At 38.0% G+C, this 15237-nt stretch overlaps 2 protein-coding genes and 1 long non-coding RNA gene across 6 annotated transcripts; 2 read left to right on the forward strand and 1 right to left on the reverse strand.

Annotated features, from left to right (window-relative positions):
* The first annotated feature begins 496 nt into the window (after window positions 1-496).
* Window positions 497-7650, forward strand: Rcd1 (Reduction in Cnn dots 1). Of its 2 annotated transcripts, none has more exons than XM_043413963.1 (8): window positions 497-731; window positions 806-1119; window positions 1366-1957; window positions 2053-2334; window positions 2490-3203; window positions 3325-3658; window positions 3995-4210; window positions 6093-7650. In XM_043413963.1, exons 2-8 carry the CDS (start codon window positions 839-841, stop codon window positions 7103-7105), a joined length of 3432 nt encoding a protein of 1143 aa, XP_043269898.1. In that variant the 5' UTR covers window positions 497-731; window positions 806-838; the 3' UTR covers window positions 7106-7650. The 2 variants fall into 2 exon arrangements, with proteins under 2 accessions (XP_043269898.1, XP_043269899.1); XM_043413964.1 differs by having other exon boundaries at window positions 497-667.
* On the reverse strand, window positions 7470-10339 carry mms4 (Methyl methanesulfonate sensitivity 4). Of its 3 annotated transcripts, none has more exons than XM_043413967.1 (4): window positions 8164-10339; window positions 7940-7993; window positions 7716-7867; window positions 7470-7584 (listed from the first exon to the last, which is right to left on the reverse strand). In XM_043413967.1, exons 1-3 carry the CDS (start codon window positions 9436-9438, stop codon window positions 7742-7744), a joined length of 1455 nt encoding a protein of 484 aa, XP_043269902.1. In that variant the 5' UTR covers window positions 9439-10339; the 3' UTR covers window positions 7470-7584; window positions 7716-7741. The 3 variants fall into 3 exon arrangements, with proteins under 3 accessions (XP_043269902.1, XP_043269901.1, XP_043269900.1); XM_043413966.1 differs by having other exon boundaries at window positions 7470-7615; XM_043413965.1 differs by having other exon boundaries at window positions 7470-7867; window positions 8164-10148.
* A 385-nt stretch (window positions 10340-10724) lies between these two features.
* Window positions 10725-12972, forward strand: LOC122407633 (uncharacterized). The gene is made up of 3 exons (XR_006260243.1): window positions 10725-10789; window positions 11300-12009; window positions 12128-12972. It is a non-coding gene; the product is annotated as an uncharacterized lncRNA (long non-coding RNA).
* The last annotated feature ends 2265 nt before the right edge of the window (window positions 12973-15237 follow it).

Here is a 15237-nt window from a genome sequence, read left to right on the forward strand (position 1 = left end):
AGATAGACTGGATATTGAATTTCCGTGCAATAGTTCCTTTTCAAAAAATTTTGTATGATATTCAGTTTCAATTAACAAACTTAACAGACTTATAGCTTAAAATGGTACTTGGAACTATTCATTTCGGTATTATTTAATGTATTTGGTATTTATTTTTTACTAGTCTTTATTTGATCATTACAATTGTAAAATATAGGCATACGTCCTAACAAGGCGTCCTAACTTGGATCAGGCTTTAGAAAATATGTAATATTTGGCAATTTGAAAAAATCGGCCAAACCACACGGATTTTTATTCTTGATTTTTTAAATTAATTAATTTTTGACAAACGTCAATTTTATTCCAACAATCAGCGACAAAAACTCGACAAACAATTCACACTAAAAAAAAGTCAGAAATCCAAAATCAGTTGACCAGCAAGTTTACGGAGATCAACCGCCAGCCTATGTTATCTGCGGTTGATAAAAGATAAAGGTTTTATATTTTTTATTCAGCACACCGAAAACCGAAATCAATTAATTGCATAACCTACAAAACAAACTCGGGTGAACTCGACTGTGCGTAGCAGCATTTATGGAGTTTATTCAATAAATCGTAATCAAATCATAGGGCGGATGAATCATTTAAAAGTAGAGCGCAATTTATTGGGAAGTGTAACTCCTAAAAGGTGAAGCTTTAAAAATATGAACAAGCCTGTTATGTAATTCGCGCTCCTAGAAGACGAATACGAGGTGAAATATTTATATGATCGAATTTGATGAAACTTTTCGGGGCTTCTCATTTTGTCTTTACTTTGAAACGGTAGTGTTCACAGTGTTTCGTTGACATCTCGACTGGAATGTTGTCCTCGACGTCATCGACGTCGTCTGCAGGGACTGGCGTCCCCGCGTCTACAAGCGTTCCTTCCCTCATGCCAGCGAGTCCGAGTGGAGAAATTTGTGATGAAAGTTCTAACAAATTCGCGTTGTATTTGAATCGGCTGGCTGGTTACACTGACGATGAGGAACATTATATTTTAAAGGATCACTGCTACGCAAGGCCATGGAACTGGAAACCAGAGAATATTTATGTGAAACCAGCAAAAAAAATATTCTTCAGCAAGTCTGTAGACTCAAAACGGTAAGAGCATTATGCAAAATCATTTCAACAGATGAATATTTCTTCCAAAAAGTTGTTCAACATTGTTCATAAGAAATTTGTATTATTACAGTTTATTAAAAAATTGGAGAAATCATGCTTTTCCTAGTATTCAAGCTCAAACTTTTCCTTAATAAGATTTGAAAGTTTGCTCGTAGTTTTGAAGTTTTTCAAATTATGCTGCACCATTAAGACTTCCATTCAGATATTAATTTTACTTTCCAACAGAGTAAAACAAAATTGGGATGAATATGTTGAAGTGGAGGAATGTCCAGTGGAGGATTCTCTCCCCAAGCTTTATGACTTGACTCGAAGTCGTCTTCAGATGGACGAGTTCCAACGGCTGGCAAATTTTGCTCGACCGGAGGAAGACGACGGCGATTGGGAGGAGAAAATTGAAAAAATTTTATGGCTGCCGGTTCATCATCGAATATTTTCTAAAGTCATGAGGATTCTGACGTCAGAGCGATTGGCACGCTTGGCAAAATCCAATTGTTCAACAGAGCCCATATTTAGACGTAACTCGGTGGATACCGCGGCGAGAAGATTCCGTGAAACTCTGGCTTCTACCGGCTGGAATTCCAAGACAACACAATGGCTACATGGACTTCTCTTTGAACATTTGCCTCGAGAGTATCTGGCAATTTATCTTGACATTTTGCAAACGTTGAGAGTAAAAATACCCCAACTGATTGATAGAATGATGTCTGTGCAACCCAGTATTAATGGAAAATCAGGATCTATCACGTGGGAAACTCTCGGATCGCTTCTAAAAAGATCTTGGGATCCTCTCGCATCATCTCTCAACTCTCATAGACCGGTAATCTTTAAACAGTCCTAAATATTCTTTTTACCTTGAAATCTAATTTTTTATTCTTCTCCTCAAGAGTCTACGATAAATTGATTTCATTTCAGACAAAATTACCGGGTAATCCGATCTTAATAGTCGCTCCATCGGGTATCAATACTAACGTTTCTTCTCGACAACATAAATGGATCACTCAATTGGGCAATCTCGGTATGGTTGTTAACGTTCATACGCATTTGGGGCTTTCAGCGAATAGAATGACGATGATGACTTGTATGGAGCAACTCGTTCAAGCCACGAGAGCCAAAATACAAGATGTTAGAGTAGATTGCCCTGGTAGACCGATCATTATGATTGGCTTTAACAGCGGAGCTGCTCTGGCTTGTCAGGTGAGCATTTTTTTTACTTTTCGTTGTCCATGAGATTTTATTTGCATCTCATATAATCACGTGAGCTTTAACTTTCGAACATGAATGTGGCGAGAGTACTTGGCTAATTGAGAAAACTCTTACTTTAAAGTAAATGCTAAATTTTTAACGAATAGGTAGCGCAAATGGAGCATGTTACTGCAGTAATATGTCTGGGATTTCCATTCACGACGGTGGAAGGAAAGCGCGGAACAGCGGACGATACTCTGATGGACATGAGATGTCCAGTCATGTTCGTAATCGGTGAAAACGCAAGTTTGGTAGCGCCAAGTGATTTGGAGGATGTGAGAGAGAAAATGTTGGTTGAGACGAGCCTCTTGGTGGTAGGAACTGCGGACGATCATTTGAGAATAACAACAGCTAAAAAAATATCGGATGGTATAACGCAGGCTATTGTTGATCGATGTATTATGAACGAAATCGGTGATTTTGTCGCGAGTATATTGTTGCAACCGCATCCGCTCCCTTTGCGTCCGGTTTCATTGCCGAGTTGTGAAAATACAAGAACTACGAAGAAGGAACCGCGCAAGAGGAAAATCTCCACGAGCAGCTCCGTCGACAGCGAGTCCAACTCACCGAACGTTAAAAAATCTCGACCGCCAACTCCCGTCACATCCTTCACAATGTCTTCGAACAACACAGCTCCGATCTCCGTCGGCCCGAGGCCCTTACCTCTCGGAATTTCACAATCGACTCATACAGCTTGCGTATCGACTGGAGTTTCATCTAGCGCGACTCAAACTCCGATACAAAGGAAAAAAACCAAAGTCCCCAATTTTCAGAAATACAGTTTCTCTGATAAAATCATTTCATCGAGAAGCTGCTCTCAGGTAAGATACTTTTTTGTGCTTTTATCACCAATTTTCGGATTCATTTTAAAAATATTGTGCAAATAAGATTTGAACCTTTACTACCAAACACCTAATCCGAAATTTATTTTCCTCATCGTAGCAAACCACGTGTTCCAACGGTGGAATAACGCTCAATATCGGATCTCTCGCAAGTTTAGCTCCAATAGGCCCCATAAAACTCACACCGACTGGAATGGCTCAATCTCTCACTCCTGCGCTCAACACTAATCTCAAAGGAACTCTTACCTCTCGATCGCCAATGACTTTGGCGAAAATCCCTAAAATTGTACAAACAAAAATGCCTCAGCTAATGAACACGAAAAATAAAACGAACCTCCAGATTCCGGGAAAAGGTCTCTCGAAAGTTATTCCTCCGAATTACAACGCTAGCGGAAATGACCTTAAATCTGTCAACTCTACAACTACGATTGCTGGTATGTCATTTTTTCATCGTCGAATTTGTCGAATTTTCAAAAGAAATTCAAAGCTTTCCGTTGTCACACTCAATTCATTTGTTTCTGCGATTAACAATCGTCCACAATTCGTCGACACTTCATTTAAGACAAAAGACAAAAAAAAACAATTCATAGAATCTCAAATCGTATGTTTTATCGAAAATCTTGTTTTTTCTCTCATTTTCTGATCAAATTTAGTCTCAATAAAGCATCAAATGAGGGAATTGCATGAAGACATAAAAAAAATTACGAGTCTCTGTATAAACCTTCGGGTTGTCAGCACAATTTTTATTAATGAGCTCTTGTTTCGAACAGCTAATGCAGCGTCGCAGACTAAAATGAGTGTGAACACGAGTACGAGCGGATCCTTGACAGCATTGCTACAATCCGGTAAAAATACTCTTGGAGTCGTTGGTACGAATACGATGACGTCACACGGTATTCCCACATCATCCGGAAGCATTCTTCTAACATCGGCTATTGGAAGCGGTTCAATATCCAGTACAATGTCTTCGGCACCAACCCCAAAAGGTAGAATCTTATTGTCTAGCAACTTAAAGAACGAGTAAACTTAAAAATTTCCAACTCGTATTATTTGGATGATAAAAATTCCTCAAAGTCCGCGAAAAAATATGATTCTACGTGTGTCTTTGAATTTTCCCCCGAATCAATGTTTCATTACTTATTTTTTTATGATTTCATAGAGTCAGCAATTTTGTGAATTTGCACGATTGCAACGTTCGTTTTTGTAGGTCAGAAGTCAATTTTTTTGTCGTTCGCGCCCATAAACGATCCGGAGATATCGGTAGGAATTAGATTTATCGTAGCTTCAAATGCCTTGACATTATTTTCGTTATTCTGAGAATGATCAAATTCAGAGATAAATATTTTTTTTTTTCGTCAGGACATTTGTTTTTAGTAATTGTATTGTGGCTTCTGCGTGTAAGAGTCACTGCTCGGATAAATGACCTTAAAAAAGTTGCCATGAATCGTATTTTTAGAAGTTTTTAGTGACCTAACAAAGCAAATGAAATCTCGCAACGTTTTGTAATTCGAGTTTACAAATTTGGTAGCGCATTTTTTCGATTTTGAGATTATATTGTTGCAGCCTAAACTTGTAAATAAAATGTACATAAGAATAATTCTTCAATCAAAACTTCGATAGAATACTATAGTAAAACGTGAACGTATTTCAAAATTACAAAATCACAATATTACACGAATTAGCGTTTATATCACTCCGAAAGGAATAATCAAGTCAATTTTAATTGAACAACGAATTCAACCAATATTGTCAAACACGTGAGAAAAAAATCCACAATGAGGAATAAAAAAAAGGAAAAAAAACGCGCCGGGTTTGTCGCTCGTACATCTAATTAATTTGTATGTAAACACACGTGTTCGAATTTCGTTTACTGCGAGTACCCATGGGCACTTGTAAACGTATGTCGTAGCTTTATACTTTATGCTCAATAAACATTTCTTTGTTTTTTCTTCCTCTGCTTTTTCTCTAGTCCGGATTCTCTCACTCGATTCCTCTCCTCAATCCCTCATTTCATTCTGAATGCATAAAAATTTTAATTTATGGAAATGAAAGCTGCAGTCATACCGACGTGTGAAACCAAACCTTTTTCGTGACTTGAATCTTTTTCTGTGTTTGACACCGTTTCATTTTGCTAATAAGAATATGGCTTCAAATTTTTAGTACCACGTGAAGCTTTTTTGTTTTGTAATACCCAGTTATTCGTTTTATAAACAGTTTTTCTAACCAAGAATGCATTTTGATGCTCCTTGTGAATGGATTGTCATTCAGCTTTTTTTTATAAAATATTTTTTCATTACACTGGAAAGAATGTTTCACATCTTAATTCCCGGCCAATACTTCATTTATTCAGAATTCCATGATTCAGTGATTTTCCAGAAATCGGGGAATTTATCTTGGTTCAAAGTTGCCCATAGGACGGCCCGGTGGTTTAAAAAAATCGTGGCTTTTTTGTAGATATCGTCACGGCAATTTTCTTGAAACGTGAAAACTAAAAATCATTAAAAAAATAACAAAAACTGAAATACTCACAATACAAAATTTTTTTTATCAGTAACTTTTTGCATTATTTTGGAGATTTAAAAAAAAATTTGTTGCAAAACATAAAGTTCAAAAATTCTGAGGGTTTCTGCTCCGATAAAATATGTAAATCCCAAAGTAGTTATCACGCGACAAAGATCACGTTGACTAGTGTAAGCGTAGATGCAGTAAAATAAGCGGAAAACAAGTACAGAGTTCGTTTGAGTAGGACTAAAGTTTTAATCGCGAAATTTCAGGTGGTGTTCGTCATGTAAAGTAGCTATCGGGAGGATGATTTTCAAATGATCGAAGTGTGTCATAGAAACCAGTGTCTCTGTATATTTTTTATAGTGACGGAGATGGGGACAGGGATCGATGGGGAAACGAACGAGTGCAGACTTTCAGGGAATTCACCAATGAAAAATCATCAGTCTGATTGTTTGGGAGGATCGTCGCCAATGCTGTTACCAATAACGAATAAAACGCCAATAACGATATTGCCCATGTCGGGTCAAAGGGCTAAAACATTGGGGAAGAGTCATTCGAAGGCAGTGCCAAAAATCACGTTGAACAGTCACAATCTTCATAAATCTCATTCTGTTGTACAATCGTCGTTGTCGTTGAAGAAGAGTTTGGACATAGACGAAGATCTTGGCAATATTCTCGACATTCCAATAATATTTGCCAAGGACGGTGATAATCTTGGTTTGATAGAAAAAGTCCCAACACCACCGAGGCAAATTCACGTTTCAACAAACGTCGACACAGTGGAAAAGACCGTCAAGCGATTAGGTCCAACGACGAAAGTTGTTCTCATAAGCAACAAACAAGACAAGACAAAAAGTATGAACCAACCGAGCTCGAATTTTGTTAGACCTTCGATCAACAATCAAACGGTTACGTCTCATCAAGTCATTCTACATCCACGCTCTTCGCAGACTCAATCCCCCATTTCCATTGGCACTGACTGGCATGGTTTACCTTTACAAACGATATCACGATCCGGTAACCAACCTACCATCAAATATACCAAGATTATATTAGCCAAAAGAAATTCTGATCTCTCCATCAATTCAAATAAAAATGAACCAATTGTTCTGACAAAAACTATGCCGAAAGCAGCAAACGTGACGATTCAAGAGAAAACTGAACACAGATACGCTGCTCAAATTCCTATGACTTCAACAACTTCCAGTTCACAAGTTAACGATACACTGGAAATCGAAGATGTTATCAAAACCAATATCATCGAACGGAAGTTCATAAACATACCGGAAATCGATTTGACCTCACCGATCAAGAATCAAGCCGTCGAAGAAGGTTTGTCCTCGACGAGTGTTTCTCACCAAAGTGATACTGGCTGAACTTTTTCATTCAAGAGATCACTCCGAGTTGTTTCCTTCTGCGTCGGTTTGCTAGCACAAATGTATGAACAAACGACGCTATTGAATTATTTATTAACAGAATTATCTGTTACTTCGAACACTGGCAGATTTGCATGTAGATTCAAGCTTCAAAATTTTATTAAATCACGTGTAATAGAATATGAACGATTTTTTAAATTTAACATATTAAAGAAAAACGTATTTTCTGAAAAGCATCGATGTAAACTTCAGTAATACGAAATACGACTGATGTACGAAGCTCATAGAGGTTAATTTTTTTTACTATAAACCGTCGAATGTCGGAAGCTTTATGAAATTAGTGAAATTAATCGCCATACGTGACTTCTCAAAAAAATAGACATTTATTTCGAGACATTCCATTTTGTATTTTCTCACACGTTTATGGAGCTGAATTTTCTTTTGCATGTGTTGATGCAAAGTTCCTTGGAATGTATAGTCTGTAATAAAATGATTTGACAGGCTGTAACACTTGTCAAAAAAGTCAATAAAGTGCTGATTATTTATTTTTGTTGATATTGATGTATAAAATACGTGATCACTTTTTCCACTGTTTATTATTTATGCTCACTGTTTTGCGCGTTTCATGGATGTGGTTCAAGTTACGCGATCATTGTCCAATGTCTCTTTGCCATTCTCTGATGTAAACATTATGAAGATTTTTTTACTAAGCTCTGGCCCAATTTTTCGGGCTGTGCTCAAAGGACCCGCTGCTCGTCTTATCTGTAAGAACGATTAATAATCAATAGTCCTGCATACAATGAATAAGGAAGATCAAAGGTTAACGTAGATTACCGGAATATCCTTGAGCAATTTTTCTCCTTCAGAGGAAGAACAAGTTTCGTAGGCCTGGAAGAAAACACAAATGGAACAAAATCTCTTTTTTTTCTCCAAGTTCAGCATTTTAAATTATACCAAAAGTGTTCTTCATGTGTTAGGTAAGTGTAACTTCTATAATTGTTTTTCAAGATTTTTTCCATTCCTTTTAAAATTTGTCACATAATTGTTAAAAATCTCACATGCATCAGGGCCCAAGGAGTAGGATAAACGGAGCAAATAGCTTCTGCAGTCTCCAAGCCAGCCAAGTTGAATTGACAAAGTTGCTGTTGCCACAGTCGTTTAAGACCGTTACCATTTTTATCAACTTTGACAGTGTCTCGGTTGTCTCCCGTAGCGTACCAATCCACCTTATCTGTAATTTTTTGTCTTTTCTTCTCTTTGAATGGTATTTCAGCAATTGCTTTGGTGTATCGATAAACAAGCATTGCTAGTTCTTGCGGCGTCTCTACACGGGTGCTGTTGCAACCAACAGTCAATTGTACTTCGGCCAGGCAAAGTTCAACATCATCATCAGATATTTTGGGATCGGTTGTGCTGTTTTCACGTTTATGGTTATTTTTATCAGATTTTTGCTTTTTTGATTTTTTACTGCGTTCAAAGTAATCATCCATGCCATAAATGATCAAAGACATTTTTTTTTCTGGAAACATTGTAGCTATGCTCGTTGCGGAAGGAATAAAAGTTTCGTCTTTGATTTTTTGCACAGTTTCATCCGAGGTCCATATTACTAAAATTTGATTTTCATCCTGGTTGATAGTTTCTTCACATATGTGGTTCCTATCATTCATATGGTAACTTTCGACTTTTCTTGTCCAGGTAATACTGTTGGGTATTGGCTGGGACTCATAATCCCATAATATTTCATAACTTCTAAGTACATCGATAATTTCGGAATAAGAGGCAATGTCTTCTAAATCTTTATCCAAGTGGACGGTCATAAATTTTAAGCATTCCCCAGGCTGAATGTTCTTACAGTGCCTTCTTTCAAGTTCTTTCAAACGTTTTTCGACAAGAGCATTTTCTTTCGTCCTTGCTCGTTCTGTGTCCTTAGATGAATTGTTAGTTTTCTGAACTTTTTTCCTTTTTGTTGTATCGATGTTTTTGCTAGGGGAGTTGATGGAATTGCGTTTTTCTGGATTGTCTTTCGACGACCTAACCTCACTTTCAACATGATAGTAATCTATTTCGTTATTCTGTGAATGATACTGTGAATCAACCGATGCGGTTTCGTGTACGTCTAATTCATCTACAATTTGATTTGTTTGTTCAATTGGTTGAATTATGTTTGTTGATTTGTTTATGCTATAGTGAAAATTAACTGGCGGGAAATCAAAATCCGCATCACTGTCACTTTTGTTATAGTTTTTTCGATTTGAGTTACGCCCAGTGATAGGTTCTTCATTTATTAACATTTCGTCGTCTGTATCACTAAGACAAATCACTTCATCTGACATCGCGAAATGTACGAAGCTTTATCTTTGTAACTCAATAAATAATTTCAATTTCAATTTAAGGTTATGTCGCTGAGCATATTTATCAGGGAGACCAAGGGAGACTATATTTATGTTGACATATGTAAAGAACATGTGTCCATAAACTGCGCATGCCCTTGATAGACAGTATAAAAAATATATAATTAAAATATATATATGCTCGCAACTAATTTTGACGCATTAGAAAACAAGCGGATGAAAATGTAAACCAATTATGTGCATATGGAAGATATAGCTCTTTTGACATTGCCGATGCAAAGTTGACGAAAATCTTCCACAATTCCCCCTCACAAAAACTTTCTTAGAAAATATCAAATGCTCTTCTTTCTGTTTGTTGCAAAGTTACAAAGCTCCTCGTAAATATACAAAACAATGATGATTCAATCCTCGCAGAAATAAATAAAAAGCTTGACCAACAAGAGTGTCAATATGGTCATGATATTCACAGATTTTTCAAATCTTCAGCGACACGATAAAATAAAAAGTAAAAATTACACATATTTCCAAACAATAATTTATCCATAAAAATATGAATTCGAAAAGTCATACTTTATTCCGTCGTCTCCAGCATATAAAATCATAAAATTCATTTCGACGAAGGAAAAAAGTAGTTACAATTTTTACCACACCGCAACCGCCACTGTGTTCGGCGTCACAAATGTTTGTAGTGATTCCTCCGTATCTTTGACAGATGCCTGTATAACGTGGTAAAACGTGCTTGTCTCGATTCGTTATAGCCACGGCGTCAATATATATAATACATAATCCATCAAAAATTATTCGCCGATCACGTAATTACGTTATGTAATGTGCAATTATTTTAATAAAATAATTAAACTGCTTGAATAAATTGAGAAATCTTCATTATATCATATGAGATACGAGCAGTATATCGTAATTATCGTTGGAAAACCAAATTGAATTGAAGCCAACGAGATAAAACTTTTTTTGTTTATCTCAAAGCGTATACCCTTTGTAAAGTATTTTCGTTTCTTTTTTAAATTATTAAATGAAAGTGTTAGTCAAGTCAACGGTGATATGTTTGCACGATCGTTTGAAGAACTGCCACCAGATGGATTTCGATAACAGTGCGATCGAATTGCTCGCAACTGTTCAAGGTCATTGTAACAAAGCCAAACAATCGCATGAATTCGGCATCACAAGAATTTATCTGTTACAGTTATTGACTTTTTTCGCTCACAAAAGTGCAGTTTGAGCCCGAAAAAAAGTTTGTTTTCAGTTGCGAAACGTCTGAAGAGAGAAAATGGATGATTTTCGAATTTATTCCAATGTTTTTACCAGCTCGAGTGAGGTAAGGAAATTTAAGGGTCACGGCGCGGTGTTAGCAACGAAGTTATCGTGTGAAACTCGTACTCGGGCTTTTCGGCGAGCTGTGAACACGAAATCTTGGGAAGCGCGTTCGATCGATTTGCATGGAAATTCGATGAGAGATTAGCAAACTATTATCCCAAGTAGGGTCGAGCTGATTTTCGTTCCAGCAAAAGTGATTTCATTTATAAAACAATTTCTCGTGTGCACCAAAGTTCTTAATTATATTTCGCATGCAATCTCATTAATAATGGACTCCAGAGACTCGACTTTTTTTTCGTTTTTTTTTTTTTAAATTTCACAGCGAGCGAAAAGGTGTGTAATTAATTCTATTTTCGTCGGATTTCGTAATAATTTTAATTTCATTGCATTAAACCCTGGAAAGTGTCCCCTCCAAGTCTTTTTTCTTCCTTTTTCAATAAGAATCTTTTTCTGTCCTCATTTCATAAGCGAGAATGAAAATCTTAAAAAATGTTTTTTTTTTGGATTTCAGGTTATTCCCGAAGGTGGTTTTGCACCTGCCGCGTAGCCCAGAGCCAATATTTTCCAGATTTGGTTGTTTTTCCAAAATTTCACCGGAATTTCATCGAAATTTGGTCCAAGGGCCGTCGCAGTATCGGGAGGCGTTGATTTCCCTGATTTTATCGTGCCCCGCGGCAAATAGTTTTTTCTCCCAAATATCCGATGGACTTTTCGTCCGGAAAACTGACACAGCAGGATTGACGTGCATTCGGAGCCTCGGTTTGGTGAAAGACTTTTTTTCACAGTTGAAAATTCAGACGCACGTTATTAACTCTTGTAATCGAGCAAGCGATAGAAGCGTTATCGGGACTGGTCTTGTTGCGTAAATTAGCGACCTTTCGCAGGCGAAGATCTACGCGAGGACGGTCGTCGGAGCGGCGCGTGGATATCGGCGACGAAAGCGAGCGAGCGATACTCCTCGACGATGAGTAACTCCGTCGGAGATAATGGGAGTGAGGACGAATTAGAAATGGGATCGAAGAGAGTCGAGCGAGAGTCAGGGGATCGATAGATCGCCGTTGCCAAGTGCCCCAGGAGGGAGCGCGTGCGATCCCGGTGCTGGGAGGATGACGCCGCGGGTCACCGGGTCTCAAGATAACATCGAGAAGCGTCGCATCCTTCCGAGAAATTGAAATCGGCGCTGCCAGCTAAAAAATTGTTGCAATCGTTTTTGTATCTCTCGTAAGTTTATCGCTGCGCGTCTAGCACATTGTTGAATCAGCGTAAAAAGCTTTTTTCCTCAATTTCTTTTTTTTGACGCGACCCCTCGATTAGATAACTCAATCGTTTTTGGCCACAGCGATTCGGCTCCAGACACCGCTTTAGGGATTCTTCGGAGACGCAGCGCCCCAGCGGTCCGGCCTCGTCGCCACTCTCCGCCTACTGCGCAGCTCGATCTCTCGGCCCCGGATCTACCGTGCAGCTCCCACTACTCTCGTCGCCCTGAGTCGTTGTCCCCGGAGCTCTGCGCCGAGTTCCGTAACCCTCTTGAGGCTCCGCATTCATGGGAATTGGAAGGCGGAAAAAAGGCAATGAATTTTACAAGCTTTTTCGGCTTATTAGGGCCGCCGGGCCAGGCTCTAAAAGTTTCGACTTAGACGACTCGGCTACCATAATTCCTCGCGGCTTGAGCTTCGCCTCAGGACAGATAAACTGTGACCGTTGACCCGATGACGAACAATCGAGACGAGAGTCCAAACTTGATCCAACTTACTCGCCCTCCCATTGTCACTCACTCCCTCCACTCTTTCTATCAACGTTTCTAACGGACTCCATCTCCCTCCGCCTCATACCGATTAGTAGCGCTAGTACGCGGGATCACGTGTGCAAGTATTCGACGACGGGGAAGACATTAATTCGTATCATTGGAACTACTCGCTCGGCACGTCGCGTCGCTCGCTCAGCCCCTTCAAAACGATGAGGATTATGATTGTAATCGTATTTTTTTTTTTTTTATACGATGTTGAATACGCTGGGTGGGGTTCGATATGCCGAATAACCCAATTGGGGAACGCTCGATCATGTCAGATTGGGGATAAATTCGAAATTTTTATTCTTCATTGACTGTCTAGCAGATTTGTGTTCAATCGAATGTTCGTTCTTTAAGGAGTTTCGGTACAGACGATACAATGTTGCCATGCTAATCCATGCTAAAAAAATTAAAAAATTCAAAAAGTTCAGAATTTTATAAAATTTGGTGAACATATTCTTTAGTGCCAAATTTGACGACACAAATTTTTTAAGATTTTTCTTCTACACAGTTATCGAGTTATTGATCACTAAAGTTTACGTGTATAAGCATAGCGTTTCCATATATATAGGTATACATTCCGGGCATGATAAATCTGCTTTAATGCGTAATTACTCGATAACTAAGTCGAAGAAAATTTTGAAAAAATTTGAGTTTTCGCACTTGATGTTGAAGAACATTATCACCAAATTTGATCAATTTCTTAATATTTTGACTTCTGTACCGAAACTCCTTAATGTATAGTCCTTTCGCGAACCCGAATATCGTAGAAATAAATGATTCTTAATTACAGTTAAGTAAAACGCTTTTAGACCAAGTTTAACGCACCGGTTAAATGTATTGTTGGTGGATTTGTATTACATCTTATTAAGATGTGAAGATATTAAAGACGCTAGTTTTGCAAAACCATCGACTGATGAATGCAAATTTTCACGCTGACACATTTTCACTGGTATTTTTCAAAGAATTATCTGCGTTTTTTCATCGATTTTGTTGCAACGAGTCTCATTTTTTTCGTCAACCGGTCCTCTAGGAATCCACCGTGTAGTTGTTTTTTCAACTTTATCGTTTCACTGCTGCAGCTAATTGTTCATTAAGTGAAAACACTTTTTCATTAATATAATCTCCGAAGGAATGAGTTTAAAGGGAAATTTACGTGGTGAATTGGTAGAGGATCAGGTGAGGAACAAAATGAGACTTGGTGCAATAAAATCGGTTAAAAAATACAGATGATTCTTTGAAAAATATCTGTGAAGAAAATGTGTCATCATGGAAATTTGCATCCATCAGTTTATAGTTTTGCAAAACTATCGTTTTAAATATTTTTTCACGTTAATAAAATATACTCGAATACGGATCTACTAACAATAAGTTTAATCGGTACGTTGAACTTGGTCTAAAAGCGTTTTGAAAATTTAGCATTCATTTGACTAGCATGCAGTACAGGAGTTACCTTAACGAACATATAATGGAGAATAAAAACTTGGAAAATCGTAAAATTTATACGGGAGCTTATGGAGATTCCATCGTCACCACGTTTCTATTCAATAATTCATGTACTAAATAATTCTAAATTCCTCATACAAGAATAGAAGTTGGAAAAATAGCAGAAGCTTTTCCTATATTCTCAGAGGTTCGGAATCGGTCCAAATTTCGAGTGCGCCAATCTGCGCCACCGAAAAATACGGTCACGGGAAAGGAATACCTTGAATTCGTTTTTTTACTCGAAAATATGTATTTCGATGGTTTGCATTTCGAATGCAGTTTTATAGCAGACCACACGAATTTGCAAAAGTTCATTTTTTCGAATTCAAAATGGAGAGTAGTTGTTTTATGAACAGACCAGAATATATAGAGGAGGAAAAAATCGAAATTGAATTTTTCGAGATATGCGGAATAGCGATGGCTCGAAAAGGCGATGTTTGAAATTGGGGATCACCGGTCCGAGTGAGTGAGAAGCGTGTATTTTTTGAGCTCCGCCGCCTTTCTTTATTCCGATCGGTCGACTTTCTAGCGTTTCGCCATGTGACCGTTCGCGACTTTTCGGTCTTTCAGTACTTCAACCTCAGTGATACTATTTGGTCTTCCGTTATTATATTTTCGAAATCGGTATTTTATTAATTTATATTTTGCATATTTTCGGAAAATTTATATTTCAGTCGTCGTTCCATCGGCCATTGTTGCATTCTATTTTCGATGTAAACGTGCTTCGAGCCTTGAAGTTTCTACTTTACTTATTTTCGACATTCGAAGCTCTGGTCGAATCCTCTCCCCATGTTATCATTCGAAGTACATAAACTCGAGATTTCAGCTGTTCGAATTTTTAGTCAATCTATTTCCAGAGTCACACCTTGGAGGATTCGTGCAACGATTAGATTCCCAAATAATTATTTATTTCCGATTCGAAAATGGGCTTCCTCGGCACACTTTTGTTTCGTTGTCAAGCGGCAGCGCGAATGCAATCTGCAGTCGATTGGCTCGATCCAAGTTCCATGAAATTCGAAATGATCGTATAACACACATTTGCACAATCGGTATCGCGGTATTACGAGAGAAATGACATTCTCGCGCGGAGGACGGTACAAGAGGTCACCGAATATTTTCCGCCGTTGATCGAGCGCTCTCATCCATCACGATTCCTCAATCACTCGTCGCATTGA

This window comes from Venturia canescens, chromosome 3 (genome assembly GCF_019457755.1).
Source record: "Venturia canescens isolate UGA chromosome 3, ASM1945775v1, whole genome shotgun sequence".
NCBI lineage: Eukaryota > Metazoa > Arthropoda > Insecta > Hymenoptera > Ichneumonidae > Venturia > Venturia canescens.

Bases quoted from the DNA above. Each gene is read 5' to 3' on its own strand.
- Rcd1 (XM_043413963.1), top strand. From the start codon at position 839: ATGTTGTCCTCGACGTCATCGACGTCGTCTGCAGGGACTGGCGTCCCC. The intron at 1,120-1,365 runs GTAAGAGCATTA...ACTTTCCAACAG, and splicing joins AAGTCTGTAGACTCAAAACG to AGTAAAACAAAATTGGGATG. The intron at 4,211-6,092 runs GTAGAATCTTAT...TATTTTTTATAG, and splicing joins TTCGGCACCAACCCCAAAAG to TGACGGAGATGGGGACAGGG.
- mms4 (XM_043413967.1), bottom strand. From the start codon at position 9,438: ATGTCAGATGAAGTGATTTGTCTTAGTGATACAGACGACGAAATGTTA. The intron at 7,994-8,163 runs GTGAGATTTTTA...GTTTTCTTCCAG, and splicing joins CTCCTTGGGCCCTGATGCAT to GCCTACGAAACTTGTTCTTC. The intron at 7,868-7,939 runs GTAATCTACGTT...TCGTTCTTACAG, and splicing joins AATTGCTCAAGGATATTCCG to ATAAGACGAGCAGCGGGTCC.